Raw genomic sequence first — 19,518 nt, 5'->3', positions numbered from 1 at the left:
TTGTTTGCGTACAACACCCAGTGCTCCATGCAGAACGTGCCCTCCTTAATACCCATCACCAGGCTAACCCATCCTCCCACCCCCCTCCCCTCCAGAACTCATTTTTTTCCAGTAAGCTCTACACACAACATGGGGCCTGAGCTCAAGAGTCGCATGCTGTACTGACCAGGCCAGCCAGGTGCCCGTCTAACTTCTTTGTAAGCAGAAGAGTTGGCTTTTGAGTTGGGTGGTGAGCTGGCTGGCTGGCTGAGAATGTTCTCATGCCATGGTCGGTCCGCCTTCCTGCCATGCTCACACCATGAACTGCTGAAGCACAGTGAGCAAGCTCCGTCCTCAGTAGGCTTGGTCTGCGTCTCATTTATTCGTTCTGCGCTTTAATTTGTAAATTATACTAAGTGCAGTGATGGTAACAGCACCTGATCCCTGAGCTGTTTTTATAGCTCTTCGTTCTCTGAAAGCTGCAAGCAGAGCTGGGTCTGCACACTCCAGGAACTCAGAAAAAGACAACGAGGGTGATGGCTTTAAAAAGCCACTTCCTGTCAGTCCTGGCAAAGAGAATAGAAGTATTCCTTGTATTATTTTTTCAAAACATAATTTCTGCTGGTTTGAAATTAAAAAAAAAAAAAGAAAAAAACAGTAACGAGCACAGGTGGCACCTAGACTAGCTAAAGCCGATATTAAAACGTATTGTGAAATGATATAAAACAGTATAGAAAAATGAAGAACTGCATGAAACAGTGGGGAGAAAGACGAGTGGATGAGAATATAGTTCAGAACTAGCTCCTCAATCATATGGAAATGTGATAACGACAGAAGGGGTTCTGCGCGTCAGCGGAGGGAAGACGCGTCATTCAATAAACGTGGCCACCCTCCCCTCCGTGACATTTGCTAAAATAACCTTAGCTATTAATAGGTTTCTAAGAAACAAAACATCTTTCTGGATTTGTACCCGTGAATAAATTCCTCTAGAAATGGTTTAAGACCCAGTAAAATCCTGACCATCAAAAGGCATTAGAAACACAGCCTTCTTTGACCAGCGCGGCCCAACAAAGGTTAAAGGGCGAGTTCCTCCCTCCCCAGCTTATGGCTTCCGAGCCCCCCATGACTCCCTCAGGCCACTTTATCGCCTCAGGCTGGACATCTCTAGCCCGCCTTCCTAATGGGGAAAGGAAAGCATCAGTCCCCAGGAAGGCAGAAACGCCATGTGAAGGTTGCCCCCTGACGGAGGGGGACGCTGCCTTAGCCTCTTCCCTGGGCTCTGGTGTCCATCTGGTCTTTCCAGCTCAGAGGGATGAACAATCTTGACATTTTTGGGTTGCTCCTTCGAAAATCCTAGAAGCTGGTTTTTTTTTTTTTTTCCCATGTCCGAATTAAAAATTTTTTTCCATTTAGCTTCGAATGCTCAGGTTTCTTCTGTCATCCAGTTGTTTTATGTCCTACGTTTTATCCTGGGTACGAAGAATCTTCCAAAATAGTATGTTTAAAATCTGAGATGAGAATCAGATCAAGTTTACCAGAGAGATGCTAAAGTAAGTGGATCAACTTTAAGGTTATAAATATACCGAAGGCTGTTTCTGACATCGAAAAGACACCTTCTGAAGTTTAGAGGATTTAATAAAGGGAGTGAGGTGAGCCCTGACAGGATGTCCTGGCCCCAGAGGCTTCCCCGTTGCCCCAGCTCCTGGTCGCAATGTGCCTGCCTCGATCTGTCCCTCCGTTCTGTTTCTCTGCGTCGTCAGTCTTCTCTTCCCTGGGGACAGTTCTGATGTGCACACTCCTGCACTAAGTACTTCTGTGGTTACTCAGGTGGCTTCCTGTCCTAAACTCCCAGCAGTTCAGCAGGAAACAAGGGCCGGGACCACAGGGCCCTGTTTGTAGTCGGGGCACAATGTTGGGCGCATCAAGTGGGCTCGATACACGCCCGCTGCAGGCATTTCAAAGGCTGCCTAACGCCGCAGGGTTGCCGGGCTAGTAAAATAAATGTGGTTAAAACCTTCTTACAGAAATTGGAGTCTTGCCAGTGCTGATGTAATAAAAACAAACCTAAACCACATCTGCATTAAGGAAACCAGTTATCAGTGGGAGATGAGCCTGATGAGGGTGTTCAAAGGAAGTCCTCACTCTCCGAGGATGACACACGAGGGACACCATAACCCAGCACACAACAAAAACACCAGTGGTAAGCCCCGGCAGGAACAGGGTGCCCCAGATAAAGACCTGATGTGACGTCAACAGAATAGGAACAGTAACAACACGGAGACTTAGATTAAATTAGTTCTTTATGTTTACAATTCATAACGTGGAAAGCCTACTGAGTAAAACTTCACGAAGGCATCGAGGACACAGAGCTTCTTAAAACATTTCTCCCCTTCTCTCTGTAGTTTCACTCTGCAAGCTAGACTTGACAATATACACTCTCGATTAAAAAAAAAATCTAAACAAAATAAAAAGAATTCCCGACACAGTTCTGTAATAAATTCCTAATAATTCAAATGCTCCAACTTCGGTTAGCACCGAGAATTAGTTTGGTTCGTTTTGCAAAGGGAAAAATGCATCAAGGAAAGGGGACAGGCGGGGCAGGATCAGATTTTCAGGCCAGCCGGGCCGCTTCACAGCCCTTCCGGGAGTCCCAGAGCCTCCAAACAGCTTCACGATCCAGTCACCTCCTGGGACTTTGGTTCCAAACGTCCTCAGGGCATTGGCGGTGCCAGGCTCTGTCCCCACAGAACAACAGCCTGGCCGGAGGGGAGACGCAGCTCTAGAGCTTGAGCTCTCGCTCTGGTTTCATGCTGAAGGGCTCCAACCTTTCGCTCTCCGGCAGCATGCTGTTGAGCCGCTCCATCAGGGGCACAGTCTGGTCAATGCCCATCTGTATGCGGCGGAGGATGGCCGACATCTCGTTGACTTTCTGGATCTGCTCCGCGTATTTGGCGTATCTTTTCTGGCGCTCTTGCATGAAGCTGAAGAGAGTTTCTACAGACAAATCCATCTGTAGAGGGAGGAAAGAAGGGAAATACATTAAACCTACTTGAAGCAAGTCCTCTCCAGAGGACCAGGTGCCCAGCACGAGTCCCACGGGCCAAATGGAAGCTGACCAGCTCAGCGTTGTCAACTGCTGCCCCCCCCCGTCATCTTTGGAGGGGGACTCAGAGATGACTGCTTCTGGCTCTGTTTTGGGCATGTGAGCCACTTATACCTTGTTGAGACCCTCAGATTTTTTTTCCTCTCTCTCTACATAAAGAATCCTGGGCTTGGAAATTAGACTAGCGTTTGAATGTGGCTCTGCCACCTGAGTTGATAATACTTACCCTTTTTTGCACATCTGCAAAAAACAGGGACCTAGGAGCGCCTGGGTGGCTCAGTCGGTGAAGCGTCTGCCTTCGGCTCAGGTCATGATCCGGGGTCCTGGGATCGAGCCCCGCATCGGGCTCCCTGCTCAGTGGGAAGTCTGCTTCCCCCTCTCCTGCTGCCGCTCCTCCTGCTCATGCTTGCTCGCTCTCACTCAAATAAATAAAAATCTTAAAAAAAAACCAAACAGGGGAACTGATTCCCCAACTGTGAGGATGGAGTGAGAGAACACACCCAGCACAGGACCTGGCATGGCTCAGAGGTGCTTCACATTTGTCACTCCTCCCTGTCTTCCTTGAATGGCTGCAGGGTGGTGGCCCCTTGGGGACAAGTGCAGGGAAAGGGGTGGCTTTCTCTGACAGCCAAGGCTCAAGTCCATACCACGCACCACACTGCTGTGAGGCAAACTGCTCCATGCACTCCCTCCCCCAGTTAAACAAATGTTAGGCTCTGTGCTCCCCTTTTGTGACTATTTTCTTCCCCTGGGGAAGTTTTTTGGAACCTGTCACCTGGATAAAAATAGGGGGCGGGAACGTCCAGCCTGTCAGGTGCCTATACCCACCCCTCCTGTGTAGGGAAAAACACAAACTACCAAGACTCCAATTTTGACCCTTAAATTGAGTTCAAATGCTACTTCAGCCCCTCGTTCTTACCCACTCCAGGAGCGCATACGCCCCTTTCCCAACCCCCAGCCTCATGCAGGGTGATGGCACCTAATACATGTTACCAGAGCCTCTGGAAATGGTGTGATAAAAACCAACCCACGGGGCACCCGGGTGGCTCCGTCAATTAAGCATCCACTCTTGGTTTCAGCTCAGGTCATGATCTCAAGGTCATGAGATCAAACCCCACATTGGGCTCCGTGCTGGGCACGGAGCCTGCTTGAGATTCTTGCTCTTCCTCTCCCTCTGCCCCTCCCCTCCCTCCAAACAAACAAACAAAACACCGAACGAAACAAACAAACAGGAGGAGACCAAAGCCAGCCCCAAGAAAAAATAACTAGTTCTATTTTTATACTGTTTGTGGTGGGGGGGGTGGGTGTGGAGAGAAGGATGGCGAGTAAGGAAGGTGTCAGAAGAACTTCGTGCTTGTTTTTTCTATGTTGGTTCTTTCCTCACTTGTTTTGAAATGCTCAGGGGACAAAAAAACAGCTAGTGGGAGGAAGGGTGGGGAGGGAAACAGCCACCTTCCAATACTGTGGAAGCAATTTATACCTTCAGATAGTTCTCTGCAACCCTGTTCCGTCATTCAGCACTTTGAAGGTAGTGGGCTAGTAAATTATAGTGTTCCTGAGAGCCAACCACTGGGCCTTTTCAGAATGGCAATTCAATCCAGCACCTAGAAACACTCCACCTTCATACAGACAGTGGGTGACCTGGGAGCTTGCTGGAATCCTCATAAGAACCAGCAGAGCCCACTGAACCACCTGCTCCAGCATTCAGAACCATCTTGAGTTACCACATTTCACTTCGCAGGGCCATTCCCGTCCTCCCCACAGCCAACTCTACCAGACTAGACAAACACCTGTGAAGTTTATCTGAAATGGCCTCCAAGACTCTAACATATCACGTCTTAGGGCCTGGCAATCAACCACTCCCCCGATTTATACTCGATCAGACAGCGGTATTTGTTCAAATGACAGAGACGCGCCCACACATCTCCACATCTGACAGGGGCCCGTGTTTGATGTATCCAGAGCTTTTGCCCAAATCCACTTCATGTTTAGTGCCTGGGGGAGCACACATAATTCGAGCCTGCTGTTCACACACACCGACAGTACGTCTCTCAAGAGTCAATTCCCTGACAGTGCATGGAGGAAAAAAGCACAGAAGAGGAAACCTGAAGCTGAGTGACCTGTGAGGTCTCACAGCGACAGAACCAAAACTAGAAGCCAAACCTCCTCAGTCTAGCATCTTCCTTTCACCCGTATTCCCCGAGCAAGAGTGTGCACCATTAGATTCTAGTTGGTGCATGGCATTAAAGAACATTGACTTGCATGATGGAGAAGTTATTGCCTTTTAAACCTTTCCCCCTTCTTTCTGACTGCTGCCAGGAAAGTCTCGAGGTGGTGCAAGTAAGACTTTAAAACCCGGGGAAGTGTAACAAAACTGGCGATGCCTATTTCTCACGTCCCTGCCCTTCACTCTCTTGAGGCAACACGGCTGCTGATCCCTGTTGCGTCCCTCCGTGTGCACCCGCGTGTGTCCAGACGTACTCCTGGCTGAAGAACTCCCTTGCTGAAGCTCTGACACAGCTGACCAGGCCCCAGGCAGTAAGACAGTATCCAATGCAATTCCGAATCTTACCATTTTGACAATCTGGAACATATCCTTATTCACCTTTCCTATTTCTATTTTTGGCACAGAGATTCTAATGAGGAAGCAGATATATAATATACACAGTCAACAGACCTCTGCTGGTACCACAGTGTGCCATCCCGCACACGAGGCCCTGGGGACACACATACTGAGAACCACACTGTCTGTACCCCACACAGCTTACTGTGTACATTAACATGACTTCTGTTTTCCACTGTCTTTGTTAACGTATCTTGGCTCTTCCAGAAAACAGGCCCAGAAAGGGAAATGTTGCAAATAACTTTGTTTCAGAAAAACCATGTAAGTGAAAAAGCTATTAGATTTTCCAACAGACAGAGAATGACTGCTTATTTTCCACAACCTTTGCCTCAAAACCCACACCTTGCTATCACCACATGACTAAGTTCTAGTCGGAGGTACGTATATGTGGCAGGCTCTCATGGCAGCTTCTGGGTATCTTCCTTAAAACTCAGCTGGCACAGACCCCGCTCCTCCTTCTTCAGCCCTTCCCTCACTCTGCTCCCGCAGGAATGCAGATGCAGCCCCCTCAGGTCACATCCTAGGGTTGGCAGAGCAGTGCACCAGAAGACTAGGTCTATGAGGACTTTTGTGGATGAGAGTAGTACCAGGCCTGCGAGAGAAGAAATTTCCATTCTGTATAAGCCACTGTGATTTTGGACCTCTGTAACACCACGTGACTTTAACCTTATACTGGTAGAAATGAATGAGATGAAGTCCCTGCCCTCAGAGAACTCACTGTTTACTCTTAAATTCATACCTCAAATGTTGCCTCCTAGGACATGCATGCACTGTCTCTGAGGCCAGTACACTTCAAAGGACAAGTGAAAAAGAAGGTGAAATTATCTGTGGGTGTAACTACAGGCTTTACTAAGACACAAGTTATCTGTAGAATGTGCTCAAACTTGTTCCAAATACCTTATTTGGATAGTACAGCCTAATTGCTCATCTGGGCAGTCCACTGTCAGAAACATCCAAAATATTAGCAAATCAACCCAACAACGGTACATCATAACCAAGTGAGGTTTATCTCAAAGATGCAAGCCTTTTCATCCAAAAAACAAAGTAATTTGCCATTTCAACAGAATAAAGGTTAAAAATTATATAATCATTTTAGTAGATGCAGAAAAAGCATTTGACAAATTCATTTATGAAAAGTTTTGAAAATCTGGAACAGAAGGAAACTTCCTCAACCTAATAAAGGGCATTTATGAAAAACCTACAGTGAATATTACAGTGGTAAAGGACACTTTTCTCTCTAATCAGGAACAAGGCAAGGATGTCCACTCTCATCACTTCTTTTCAACACTGTACTAGAAGTCTTAGCCAGTGTAATAAACCAATACAAGGAAATAAGGAAATAAAAGGCATAGGAACTAGAGAGGAATACATAAAAGGGTCTTCATCTGTAGATGACATGACAGTGTACTTAGAAAAATCTTAAGGAATCTACCAAAAACTAATAAAACTAACAAGTGAGTTTATTAGCAAGGTTGCAAGATGGATGGCCAACATACAAAAATTGATTGTATTTCTGTATACTTGCAATGAACAACCAGACAATATAATTTAAAAACACTATTTACAATTGCAACCAACAATTACTTAGGGAAAATTCAACAAAATATCTACAAGACCTGTACACTGATAATACAAAACTCTACTGTGAAAAATTAAAGCTGATCTCAAAAAATGGATAAGTATACCATGTTCACGGATTGGAAGATTCAATATCATTAAGATGTCAATTCTTGCCGAGAGCCAACTGCAATCTGAATCAAAATTCTAGAAGGAATTTTTTGCAGGGATTTGATAAGCTGATTCCACGTACACAAAATGGCCAAAAGAATTTTTTAAAAACCCCAAAGTTTGAAGACTTACAGTACTTGATTTCAAGACAGTATAAAGTTACAATAATTAGGATAGTATGATATGAGCATAGAGACAGACACATAGATCAATGAAACTGAACAGAGAGTACAGAAATAGGTCTAAACATATGTGGTCAATTGTTGTTGTTTTTTTAAACAAAGGTTCCAAGGTAATTCAGTGGGGAAAGTAAAGTTTTTCAATAATTTGTGCTAGAACAACTAGATCTCTGTATGGAAAAAAATAAATCTGGACCCCTACCCTTCACCCCACACACAAAAATTACCAAGAAATGGATCACAGTCCTAAGTATAAGACCTCTAAAAAGAAAACAGGAGAACAACCTTTGCTATCTGGAGTAGGCAAAGAATCTTCATCAAAATTTAAAACTTTGCTTAGACACCATTAAGAAAATGAAAAGTCAAGCCACAGACTAAAAGAATATATTTACAATACATATATCTGATAATAGACATCTAGAATATGTAAAGAACTCTTACAGCCCAATATTAAGAAAAAAATCCAGGGGTACCTGGGTGGCTCAGTTGGTTGAGCACCTGACTCTTGATTTCTGCTCAGGTCATGATCTCAGGGTTGTGAGATCAAGCCCTGCCTCGTCAGGCGTGGGGCTCAGTGGGGAGGTCTGCTTGAGATTCTCTCTCTTCCTCTGCTCCTCCCTGCTCCTTGCCCTGTGCTCACTCTCTCTCTCTCTCAAAAAAAAAAAAATCTTTGAAAAAAGAAAGAAAGAAAGAAAGAAAAAATCCAAATTTGGGATATTTTCAAGAGTACTGCCCCGGGGCTTCTGTCTTGTTAAAACACTAATTGAATTTCTAAGGGGAAAAAATCAGCTTTTAAGATCTTTAAAAGGAGAATTAAGACCCCTTTCAGGAAAGTAAGCCTCCAACTGATCAGTTGAATATGAACTGAGTTTATTAAAAAGAAAGGTAGGGGAGAAGGGGTCAGTGAAGAATCCTCCAGGAGATCATGTGGACATGGAATCTGACCCTCTTGGGACAAAGAATTCAAAATGTATACAAGTAAAACTTGTCTGAAGATTGCACCTACGGGCACTATTAAGTAAACTGAACTACAGATCAGGGAAAAAAACAGGGTGCCTGGCTGGCTCAGTTGGTTGAGCATGCAACTCTTGATCTCAGGGTTGTTGAGTTCAAGCCCCACATTGAACAATCTCTATACTGGGTGTAGAGATTACTTAAAAATAAAATCTTTAAAAGAAAAGGAACAAAAAAAGTAGCTAGATGCTAACCAAACAGCTGTCTGAAAAGAACTCCCTTGCTGAAGCTCTGACACAGCTTCCCTGGTGGGGAAAAAATTCTAGTCAGTTCTCAAATCACTCTGGAGGCTTCTAGCTCATGACCAAGACTAAATCCCATTCCTTGTCTGCTGCCAAATGAGAAGTGGCTATTCATAACGTTGCACATCGAACCTCAGGGAGACCTGTTTCATGGAAACTCCTGTCTTGACTGAGCTCGAGTGGCAGACTCCGATGCTTTCAGACCCACTGGCTTAAATTCTCAATAGTTCACTTCCCAAAGGTTTAGCCAGAGCTTTTACCTCAGGTGTGAACTGACTGTTCAGACCCTCCAAATGACCTATGTAGATATCTGAAGGCATTCCTAAGCTCCAACTGAGTGACTGAGAGTCACTCTGTGAGGAGCAGCCTCCTACGGGAGCAACACAATAAGTAAAAAATTAAGGTGAGGCTGAGTAATCATTCTAGATTCACAACCAACTTATATAGCTTGCAGATGAAGACAGTGGTGTCAGAATTGGGTCAAAATCTTGGTTCTGCACATGACTGCTTACCTTTGTAACTTTTTTCTTTCTAAAGTAATCTCCATGCCCAATGTGGGGCTTCAACTCATGACCCCAAGATCAAGAGTCGCAGGCTCTACCACCTAAGCCAGCCAGGCACCTCTACCTTTGTGACTGAGCCAGTCACTTAACCTCTTCGAGCCTTAGCTTCTTCACCCTTAAATTGGGCATAATGATAGTACCTATTTCAGAACGCTGATGTGAAGAGTAATGAGATAACACGTACAAAAAGCCTATAATAGCCCCCAGAAAAACAGAGCACCATAAATTATAACATGTATGTGAACTGAAATAGAAACTATGTCTAAAAATTCCTTTTCATGACATGGAAAAACAGGGTAAGGAATTTAGTAAATAAGGGCAGGGAAAAAAATGACATTTTGAGGTATCCAACAGACACAATGTATCTTTGTTGTACCGGCAGGAGAACTTATTGTTATGCCTCGTCGCTAGTACATTAACTATCTTCAAGGCTTACACAATCACAGTGACAATTTACCATTGTGTTTTTCACTGACATGTTTCATTTTTGTTCCAAACTTTGCTACTGAAAAACTTACAACAGAGTCACATTACTCATCTTGTAGTTTCCTGACAGAAACATTTTACACTACATAATAACTAAAATCACTATTTACCTACAAGTCCTTCCATGTGTTTTTGATTTACGTGTTCAGCCATGAGAATGAGTAACTCCTTCCACTGTCTGTGGTAAAATAAAATGGTAAAATAAAAAATATATAGGTGTACATGCACGTATATATATTTTTTCAAAAAATATTTTGAAAGCAAGCAGAAGAGCTTTAAAAAATGGTATCTTTCCCAAGAGGAGTCCATTGCTTCAAAAATTTTGTTACAATTTCCTGATGGGGTGCCCTGGCTGGCTCAGTTGGTGGACCCTGCAACTCTTGATCTTGGGTTGTGGTTTCGAGCCCCACACTAGGTGTAGAGATTACTTAAAAATAAAATCTTTAAAAAAGATTTCCTGATAAAATAAGCTTTGATGCTAGTTTCGCACAGGTCGGTCATCCTATGTAAGATATCGAAATGCTTGATGTAACTTCCTTTTCAAAGTAAAGGTAATCTTTTCAAAGTAGTGGTACATACTACAAAGGCCTACAGTTTTAAGTTAGATGTATAATACAGTAAGAGCTTCACAAAGATACTGTACATCTTCTAAATTCTTAAAACCTTAATCGTAGATATGTCCAAGACAGTCAAAGGTAGTTTAATACCTTTTTCACAGATCGAAAGAAAAATCAGTAAACTGTGTACCACAGTTAACAAAATTCAAGTTTATATGATCAATAGACTCGTTTTCCTATCAGTGACTTAAGTTTTAAAAAAAAATGTTAAAAAAGACTGCTTAAGGGACGCCTGGGTGGCTCAGTTAGGCATCTGCCTTCGGCTCAGGTCATGATCCCAGGGTCCTGGGATTGAGCCCCACATCAGGCTCCCTGCTCAGTGGGGAGCCTGCTTCTCCCTCTCCTCCCTGCTCATGCTCTCTCTTGCTATCTCTAAGAAATAAAATCTTAAAAAAAAAAAAAAAAAAAAAAAAAGACTGCTTAAGAACTCAACTGAGACTACATTTAAAAAAAAAGTCATGTTATCTTTCCCACCCTTTAAAAGTATTGTTCAGTTCTTAATGTAATAACGTCTCTTAGTTAACTTAAGTGTCAAGGTCAACTTTTATTTGGTTTCAATAAATAGTTCACTTTCTTTGTACTCATTCTACATTTAAGTTCCTGTTTCCCAAGGAGATCAATTTAGGAATGAATATGGGGTGGGAAGCAGAGGCCATGAAGGGCTGAGGCCAGCTCACCAAGGGCCATCTGCCCCTCTTCCCACATTCCAAATCCTGCCCCAGCTTTGTTCTTCCTTTGGACAGACATCCTTCTTTGGAAATGCTTCAGTGTTTTACATAAAGCTTCACCTTTTTACATATTCTAAGTGCCAAAACTACCAATTCCCCTGATTAGAGAACATTAGCACAGCTATATAAATCAGTACTGTTCCAAGGGCAAAATCTGCTGTTGCAAGTTCATTTCCCCAAAGATAAACAAATGGCCAATAAGTACATGAAAAGATGTTCAACATCATTAGTCATCAGGGAACTGGAAATCAAAACCACAGATACTACTTCACACTCACTAGGATGGCTAAAATGACAGATAATAGTGAGGATGTGGAGAAACTAAAATCTTCGTGCACTGCTAGAGGCAACGTAAAATGGTGCACTGTTTCAACAACAGTTTGGCAGTTTCTCCAAAAGTTAAATACAGAAGTACTATAGAATCCAGCAATTTCACTCCCAGGTGTATGTCCAAGGGCACTACAATGTATGTGCATGCAAAAACTTGCACACAAATGTTCATGGCTACGCTGTTCAGACAAAAAGCAGAAACAACCCAAATGTCCATCAGTGGATGAATGGATACACAAAATGTGTATCCCTACAACTGAATAGGATTGGGCCATAAAAAGGCATGCAATACTGATCTAAGCTACAAAAGAGATGAGCCTTGAAAACAGTATGCTAAGTGAAAGAAGCCACACACAAAAGGCCACGTATTATATGATTCCACGTATATGCAATGTCCGGAACAGGCAATCCGTAAAGACAGAAGGTAGATTAGCTGTTGGCAGGAAATAGGAGAATGGGGGCTGGGAGTGACTGCTAACTTATATAGGTGATGAAGATGTTCTGAAATTAGACAGTGGTGTTAGATGAACAACTTTGTGAATATACTACCAACCACTGAACTGCACCACTATAAAAGGGTGAGAGGTACCCTGAAGCCGAGTTCTCAGCAATCTCCCAGAACCTTCCTTGCTCGTTCTTAAACTGACCCCTTAATGGCTGCATTCTTAATGTCGCTCCTGACTAGAGGCACCTTCTGCTTTTAAATTTAAATTTTTATTTAAATTCCAGTTAGTTAACATACAGTGTTACATTAGTTTCAGGCGTACGGTACAGTGATTCAGTACTTAGGTACAACATGGGGTGCTCATCGCAAGTGCCCTCCTTAATCCCCATCACCCATTTAACCCACCCCTCCCACCTCCCCTCTGATAACCATTAGTTTGTTCTCTATCGTTCGGAGTCTGTTTCTTGCTTTGCCTCTCTTTCTCTTCCCCCGCCCTTTACTCATTTGTTTCTTAAATTCCACATGAGTAAAATCACATGGTATTTGTCTTTCTCTGACTTATTTCACTTAGCATAATACTCTCTAGCTCCATCCATGTTGTTGCAAATGGCAAGGTTTCATTGTTTTTTATGGCTAATATTCCACTGTATATATACACCACATCTTTATCCATTCATCAGTTAATGAACACTTGGGCTGTTTCCATAATTTGGCTATTGTAGATAGTGCTGCTATAAACATCAGGGTGCATGTACCCCTCTGAATTAGTATTTTTATATTCTTTGGTAAATACCTAGTAGTGTGATTGCTAAATCACAGCATAGTTATGTTTTTTGAGGAAACTCCATACCACTTTTCAGAGTGGCTGCACCAGTTTGCATTCCCCCAACAGTGGAGGCACCTTCTTCTCAAGATCTTTCTTCTACTCTCAGATCCTGGTGCTTGGGCTTAGTTGTTCTATCAGTTACCACCTGATTTTGTCTTTGACTCACATGAGTAGCTGTCTCCACTTCAGAGAATCGAGTCGAATGCCCCTTGCCACCAGTTTGGCCCATTCCGACCAACCCTCCATCTTCTATCCCTTACCACATCTTCACCACTTGCCCTCTACTGGGGATTCAAAGATTATGAAGGTTAGCACGTGCTAGGTTGCAACAAAAACTTTTCTGGGTCAACTATGTGTTTTCTTGGGTTTCTGACCTGATCATCATTCCCACAGAGGACCTGGGAGCTCTCTGAGGCAATCTTCTCTAGGATGCCGCTCTCTTGCACAATGGACACAATGGGAAGATGTTTTCATTAATTACACCATGGGCTAGATGGCACCAATTACCGCAAATTGGACACTTTGAAGCAATCCTGTTTCTGAACACAACAGTTCGCAAGGACAGCTTATAAAAGTAAACTTTTACCATTTATTCTCATATCATACCTTTGCTCTGTAAATCAGACGAGAAACTCCTCTCTGGCAAATCTCAATCTACATGATCTACCAAAATCCAAACCTGAAATCCATACAAGTGGGACTTTTTGTAACACATGTACATATTGAGATGATAGGTAGGCAGAACACAGTGTATAATAGTAATTCCCTAGTTGTTTTAATTAATGTAATAAAATAATGTCTAACAACTACTATACCTGGAATATCTATTAAATGTTAGGCATTGTACTACGTACCACACACAGTCTTTGTTCCTCACAGAAGTTCTATAGGGAAAATGTCACTCTCTTTCTAGAGACGTGGAACTAGAGACTCAGATCACAAAATGTGTCCAGGGTCAAAGAGCCAGTACCAGCAGTGAAGCCAGAATTCAAACCCATGCTTTTCATCTCATCTTTGCCTATCTTTTCCCCAGAACTAATTAATTTGAATGTCAATTCATTTCAATTAAATACATACCATGTTGAACAATGTGTTCAATATTTTTTTTGAAAACCTTAACAGATGAACTGAAATGGCAATTTCTGACAGTTTTCAAGTGGAGTGAAAGAACACACTTTTGTTCCTATTTTAACCACCAAGATTTATTTTTTAATAACCAAAAAAAAACAAATGACCAGATATAGCATGGATATTTACAAAACAAAAACAGAGGAGACCAGAGGGAATAATCTTTGTCAGCAGATAAACTGGAATGACATTTTCACTGGCAAAGTCTGTACACTTTGGACTCTGACGCTTCACTTGTACAAGCATTACACAACCCTTGACTTCACCAAGGGGGCTTAAACACAGAAGGTTGGAGCTGCAGGCATCCTTGACAGTCAAAGACTACTCCAGAGTGCTCGAGCCGTTTGCGGAAGCCCACTGGGCGGGTCCGCCAGAGCGGGGCTGGGTTCCACATCTCACGGTCGCTGTCAACCATCCCAAGGAACGAAGGTCGGCCAGTGACATTTCCTTTTCCACAGTTAGTTCTACTTTGTCAAGTGAATTAAACTGTGTGAAAACTGTGACTTGATTTCCATCCATAAAGAACCCCCAAATCTGTTGTTAATGGATGTCAAAGTCAAATCAGACATCTCTAAGTCTGTGAGGAATAGGAACCTGCTCAGGTGGGCCTACATCTGCAATTAGGAGGATATCAGTCAAAACTGTGCACAGTTTCTACTTCCTTCTGGAATTACGTAAACCTTCCCCGGGTCCTTATTAGTCTGCCATTTCCTGTTGCGAAAGGAACAAACAATGGGCAGACTGTCCCCAATGTTTTCATTAATTACAACACAGGCTGAATGGCATTGATTACCACATAATGGACATTTTGAAGTGATCCTGTTTCCTTTTTTCAAACAATGTATCTAAATGTCTCCTAAAAGAAACACATTTGGGCCTTCAAGAGAATTAAGACATACCAGGACCTCAGGAATTTGAATTGCATCACTTTGTTCCAATAGTCATTTTATGACTTGCCCAACTTCCCCAAACGCCTTCTTACACTGTGTTAGGCCTAGGAGGGAAGGTAGGAGAGGAATCTCAAAGCCTTTAGGCAGTTTCCACAGCTAAGTATGAGAAACTCCGGCCGATTACCCCTTCCCTCTCCATCCCTCACAAAAGAGCTAGTGAGGGCCTCCGAAGGGCAGCACGTGAGGAAAAACATCAGGGTACAAATAAAAGTTCAGGGCAGAAATCCTGCTTCTCCCTGCCCTTGGGAGAGCCTTCCCTGTACGCTACACAAGATAGTAGTTCGGGGCACACAGACACACTCTGGCTCTGGCTTGAGAAGTCTCTGTTCCGCTTCCTTTCTAGTCAGAGTCCCTCTCTGCGATCCCAGAGAGGAAGTGGGGGCAGCATGAAGCCCCTCAGCACAGGTCTCCTCTCTGGCTGCCCCTCATTATCACCAGTCCCCCAAGATCCCAGTAAAAGTCCCTCTTCTCAAAAGAGTGATCAGGGGAAAGTGTGGAAAGTTAGCCTGGAGGAGGGCAGAGTTGGCATTTTAAATGTGTAACTGTGGGGTCTTCAGGGTTATTTTCGTAAGTGTGGTTGCATCCTGTCAGGATTGCTTTTGAAGTATAAAAGTGTATCATGAAATTACAGAGGGAATATTGTAAAGGAAGCCAGGGTCAGGGAAGGTGTGTGAGCACTGCACATGAATGATGAGAGGACGTGGGAAGCCAAGGCGTTAGGATAAGGAACGGAAGAGAAAGAAAGTAGAACAGTAGAAAAAGCATGGGTCTTAGATCTGGGTTTGAGTCCCAACTCTACCATTTCACAGCTGGGTCACCCTGAATGGTTTAACTTTCAGGTCTTTGAAACTCAGTTTCTTTGGAAATGTAGATGTAGACAGGGCACATAAAATGCTCATTCCACCCCTGGCACACGGTCCAACGTAAAAAGTGACAGCTGTGTTATCAGGACTACTATTACTACTATGTTAAGAGAGAATCTGGAGAAGTTGTGCTGGTAGATGGAGCGGGTGGATGGTGAAGAAAATCTGGGAGCCCCGTCACTAACCGGGACTCCCCTTACCAATGTCCAGGACTAAAGGGAAATAAAGGTAAGTCTGTATGAACCTAAGTGACACAGTCAATATTTAAAGCTGAGCTGAGGTGACCAAAACAATGTCAAACTGGGTCATGTGCTCTGTAATTCCATGTATGCACCCCAACCGTCTGTGAACACAGTCCCTTTTTTGATTCAGAGTAGAGAACAGAGCTTACAGGTGGTGTGAAAGCAAATACTTACTGTCCAAATTCTCTACCCCGCGCCTGAAGAAAGAACGTGAGAATACGAACATACTAATTTGGGCGTATCTCAGTTGACGCCAGAGGGTGTGCTCTTAAGCACTATGCTGCAATGACCTCACCGGCCACGTGACGGCCATAGCATTACCCACGCAGAAGGCTGAGGTGACAGCTCAGCTTAATACACACATTCATCCAGCAGACACCGCCTGAGCACGTGGGGAGAAACGAGGCAGGAGATGGCTTCTGACCAGGGGAAACCAGGAATGCTGCATGCCCAGGCCGTTGGCATGTACTGATGGGACTGTCAGATCCACCAGGCGGGGACGGGGAGCGGACTCTAGCAGGAGGCAAGACGGGAGACACGGAGAAGCAGGAGAGACCAGAGGGCAGTGTGAATATGGTCGACGTGGGAGACTACGACTGTGACTGCTCCGGGACGGAAAGGCAGGGGAGGCAGTGCTCACAGAGAGACTCCAGGTCTCGGCGAGGATGAAGAGGGAACGGCTGACGGGCCTTCGGGTTAGGGAGAGATCATTCCTGAAACCGTGCCACTAATACTACACTTCTACAGATTCACATCACTTCCTCCTGGTCTTGCTGCATTTCAGATCAATGTCTTTTACTCCCTAAAATGATCTCTTCATTTACATAGCTCCCCGCAGTCCTGCAAAGCACCTTCCCATTCATGATCCCACTCACTCTAGGCTGCAGGACGGCCGTCACCTTAACTCTCTGTGTGAGCAATTTCTATTAGTGGTTTGATGTGACCTTAGACAAGTAGTAAGCTCTCTAGTCATGTGTAGCATGAACCGTGGAGTAATGCCAGGATGGCATCTAAAGGCTTACAATATTAAAATCTAGTTTGTCGGGGAGCCTGGGTGGCTCAGTCGGTTAAGCGTCCAACTCTTGATTTCAGCTTAGGTCATGATCTCAGGGTCGTGAGACTGAGCCCCACATTGGGCTCTGTGCTCAGCGGGGAGTCTGCTTCTCTCCCTCTGCCCCTCTCCCTCTGCCCCTAACCCTTGCTTGCGCTTGTGCTCTCAAAAATAAACAAATAAATCTTTATAGTTTGTCAACATGGGCAGAAAAAAGCTAACTGTTGCTTCAAGCTCTAAGAACACATCCTAGATAAATCCTTTGGGAATCCTTGAGACCTGAAAGAATTAGTGATATTTTAAAAATATGGATCTGCAAGTGTCCTCCCTACTAACAAGAGAGATAGCAAATAAGTCTCCACTTCAGAACATCCAGATAAGTATGACAATAAGCAGATTGTTAATAAGGACAAGAATTTTGGGTACTGAAATTGTCATTGGTCAAAAAAATTTGATAAATTTTAGGTATAGACAGAGTTTTGAGGAATAGTCTCCTGGCTCACTCTGTACTAGCCAGGAGATCTTTATCTTACAAGTTCCTTTCTAGAATGGTCTTCCTGGTCCACCCTACCTATAATTTCCATCCCACTGACATTTTAAATCCCTTTTCTTGCCTTAGATTTCCATTCTTAGCACTTATCTTTTTTTTTTTTTCTTACTTTTTTACCTTTATTGTCTGTTTCCCCAGACACGTAAGGTTCTATGAGGAATTCTACTTTGTTCAGTGATACATCCTCAACACCTAAAACAGAGCCTGGCACAGAGCTGAATGAGTTCATAAGTGAAGCAGACACATAAAGGTACATGCATACAAAGTTCTGAAAGGCATGTTCTTATCTCAGTGAGTCAAAATTCTGCACCCAGGAAGACAGAGCCCTAATAAGACTCATACACTATGGGGGGGGGGAAATAGAGGTATTCCAAGTTGGGAAAAAAACGTATGCTCAAGATAGACATATATAAAGTACAGAAAATAGAACAAAGCAGGCTAAAAACAAATACCACCAATCATCTCATCATTAATGGGCAACCACAACTAACTGTCATGTTTCCTTTGAATCTTTTTTTAAAAAGATATTTAACATAGTTGAAATCATATTGACTGTATAATGCTGTGTTCTGATTTTTCACTTAATGTGAAAAGCTTAAGTGTTTTCATAGTATCACCTGGTTTTCATTGACAGGACTTAGATCAAGTGAAATTTATCATAAAAATTTGCCCTTCTGAATCTCAAAGTTGGGTTACAGACACATTTTAGGAATATAAGCTGAAAGATGACACAGATGTTCAAAGTGTAGCTCAAAATGTAATGCAGCCCTGGGCATGCATATAGACTACATTCCCCGCCTACTTTGGAGTTAGCTGCGGCCATGGGATTGAGTTCCAGCCACAGTGATGTGTGACACTTACAGGTTTGGTCCACAGAATCTCCCATCTGTGCTATTTCATTCTCTTTCCTCTTCTGCCAACTGGGTGCTATCAGGACATGGTCTTTGGTTGGGTATGGCAGAGCCACATGATGGGAGGAGCCTAAATCCCTGAACTCAAGGGAGGAGAGTCACCTGCTACCATCCAGAAACATCCACCTTGAACATAAGCAAGAACTGAACTTCTGTCGCATTTGAGCCATTACACATTTCTTCATCTATTTATAGCTGCAGTCTAGCCTACCCTACCTCATACAACTCTCAAACCTTTATTTTCCCTAATAGAATAAAGGCACTATGATAAAGATAGTAAAATAATTGAAGAATATCTTAAGTTCTTCATTTAACAAACATTTATTAAATGTCTACTATGTGCCAGGCATTGTTCCAAGCCCTGCAGCAACATTCAAGTTTGCTAAAATTGTTTTTCTTCACTGAAAGAGACACAGGACAGGGAATAGTTTTCCCAGCCCTACTTCCAGTTCTATAGCCCATGTGCCCTTAATGCGCTTACCCTCTAGCTTACAGATGGCAATTACGCTTGGATTCCAGAGGCAGCTAAAGGGGCCTCCACCACTGCCTACTCTGGCAGACTGGAAATGACCTATGGGCGGGAGAGGGAAGGGGCTCTAGTAGCTGGCTCATGCAGCTGGTACTAGAAAAGCTGGCAGCCCCAGCTGTCTAGGGGCATGTCGAGGGCAAGCAAACTAGGGGGGGAAGAGGGCTGCTGTTCACACATGCTCATATGTCAGTATCCAGAATTAGAAGGGAGTTAAATCTTGGAGCAGTCAAATAACTGGGTTGTGCTCCTGCCTCGCCAAAAAATACAAGCCTACATTTCCAAAGGCAATTAATAAACTAGATTGGGCCCGCTTCCAGGATTTCAGCCTTTTGGCAGGACAGTGCTGGTGTAAAGGAAGTGTGGGGCCAGGCCCAAGGAAGTACTGTACGGTCTACCTTACAGCCAGACAAACCAGAAAAAGCCCAATCCCC

The 19,518-nt window shown here is 43.6% G+C and overlaps 1 protein-coding gene across 2 annotated transcripts in view; it reads right to left on the bottom strand.

The window, feature by feature from the left end:
• Positions 1-147: 147 nt before the first annotated feature.
• Positions 148-19,518, bottom strand: part of BORCS5 (BLOC-1 related complex subunit 5) — a 103,250-nt gene continuing 83,879 nt past the window's right edge. For both annotated transcript variants that reach the window (XM_032391702.1, XM_032391701.1), the window contains exon 4: positions 148-2,989. In XM_032391702.1, the coding sequence (XP_032247593.1) occupies positions 2,759-2,989 (231 nt within the window). In that variant the 3' untranslated portion in view covers positions 148-2,758. The remainder of the gene's footprint in view (positions 2,990-19,518) is intronic.

The sequence above is a fragment of the Phoca vitulina genome, unplaced genomic scaffold (genome assembly GCF_004348235.1).
Source record: "Phoca vitulina isolate PV1807 unplaced genomic scaffold, GSC_HSeal_1.0 scaffold64, whole genome shotgun sequence".
In the NCBI taxonomy this organism is placed as follows: Eukaryota; Metazoa; Chordata; class Mammalia; order Carnivora; family Phocidae; genus Phoca; species Phoca vitulina.
Note: the sequence above shows the minus strand (reverse complement) of the source record. Positions and strands in the feature narration are given on the sequence as shown.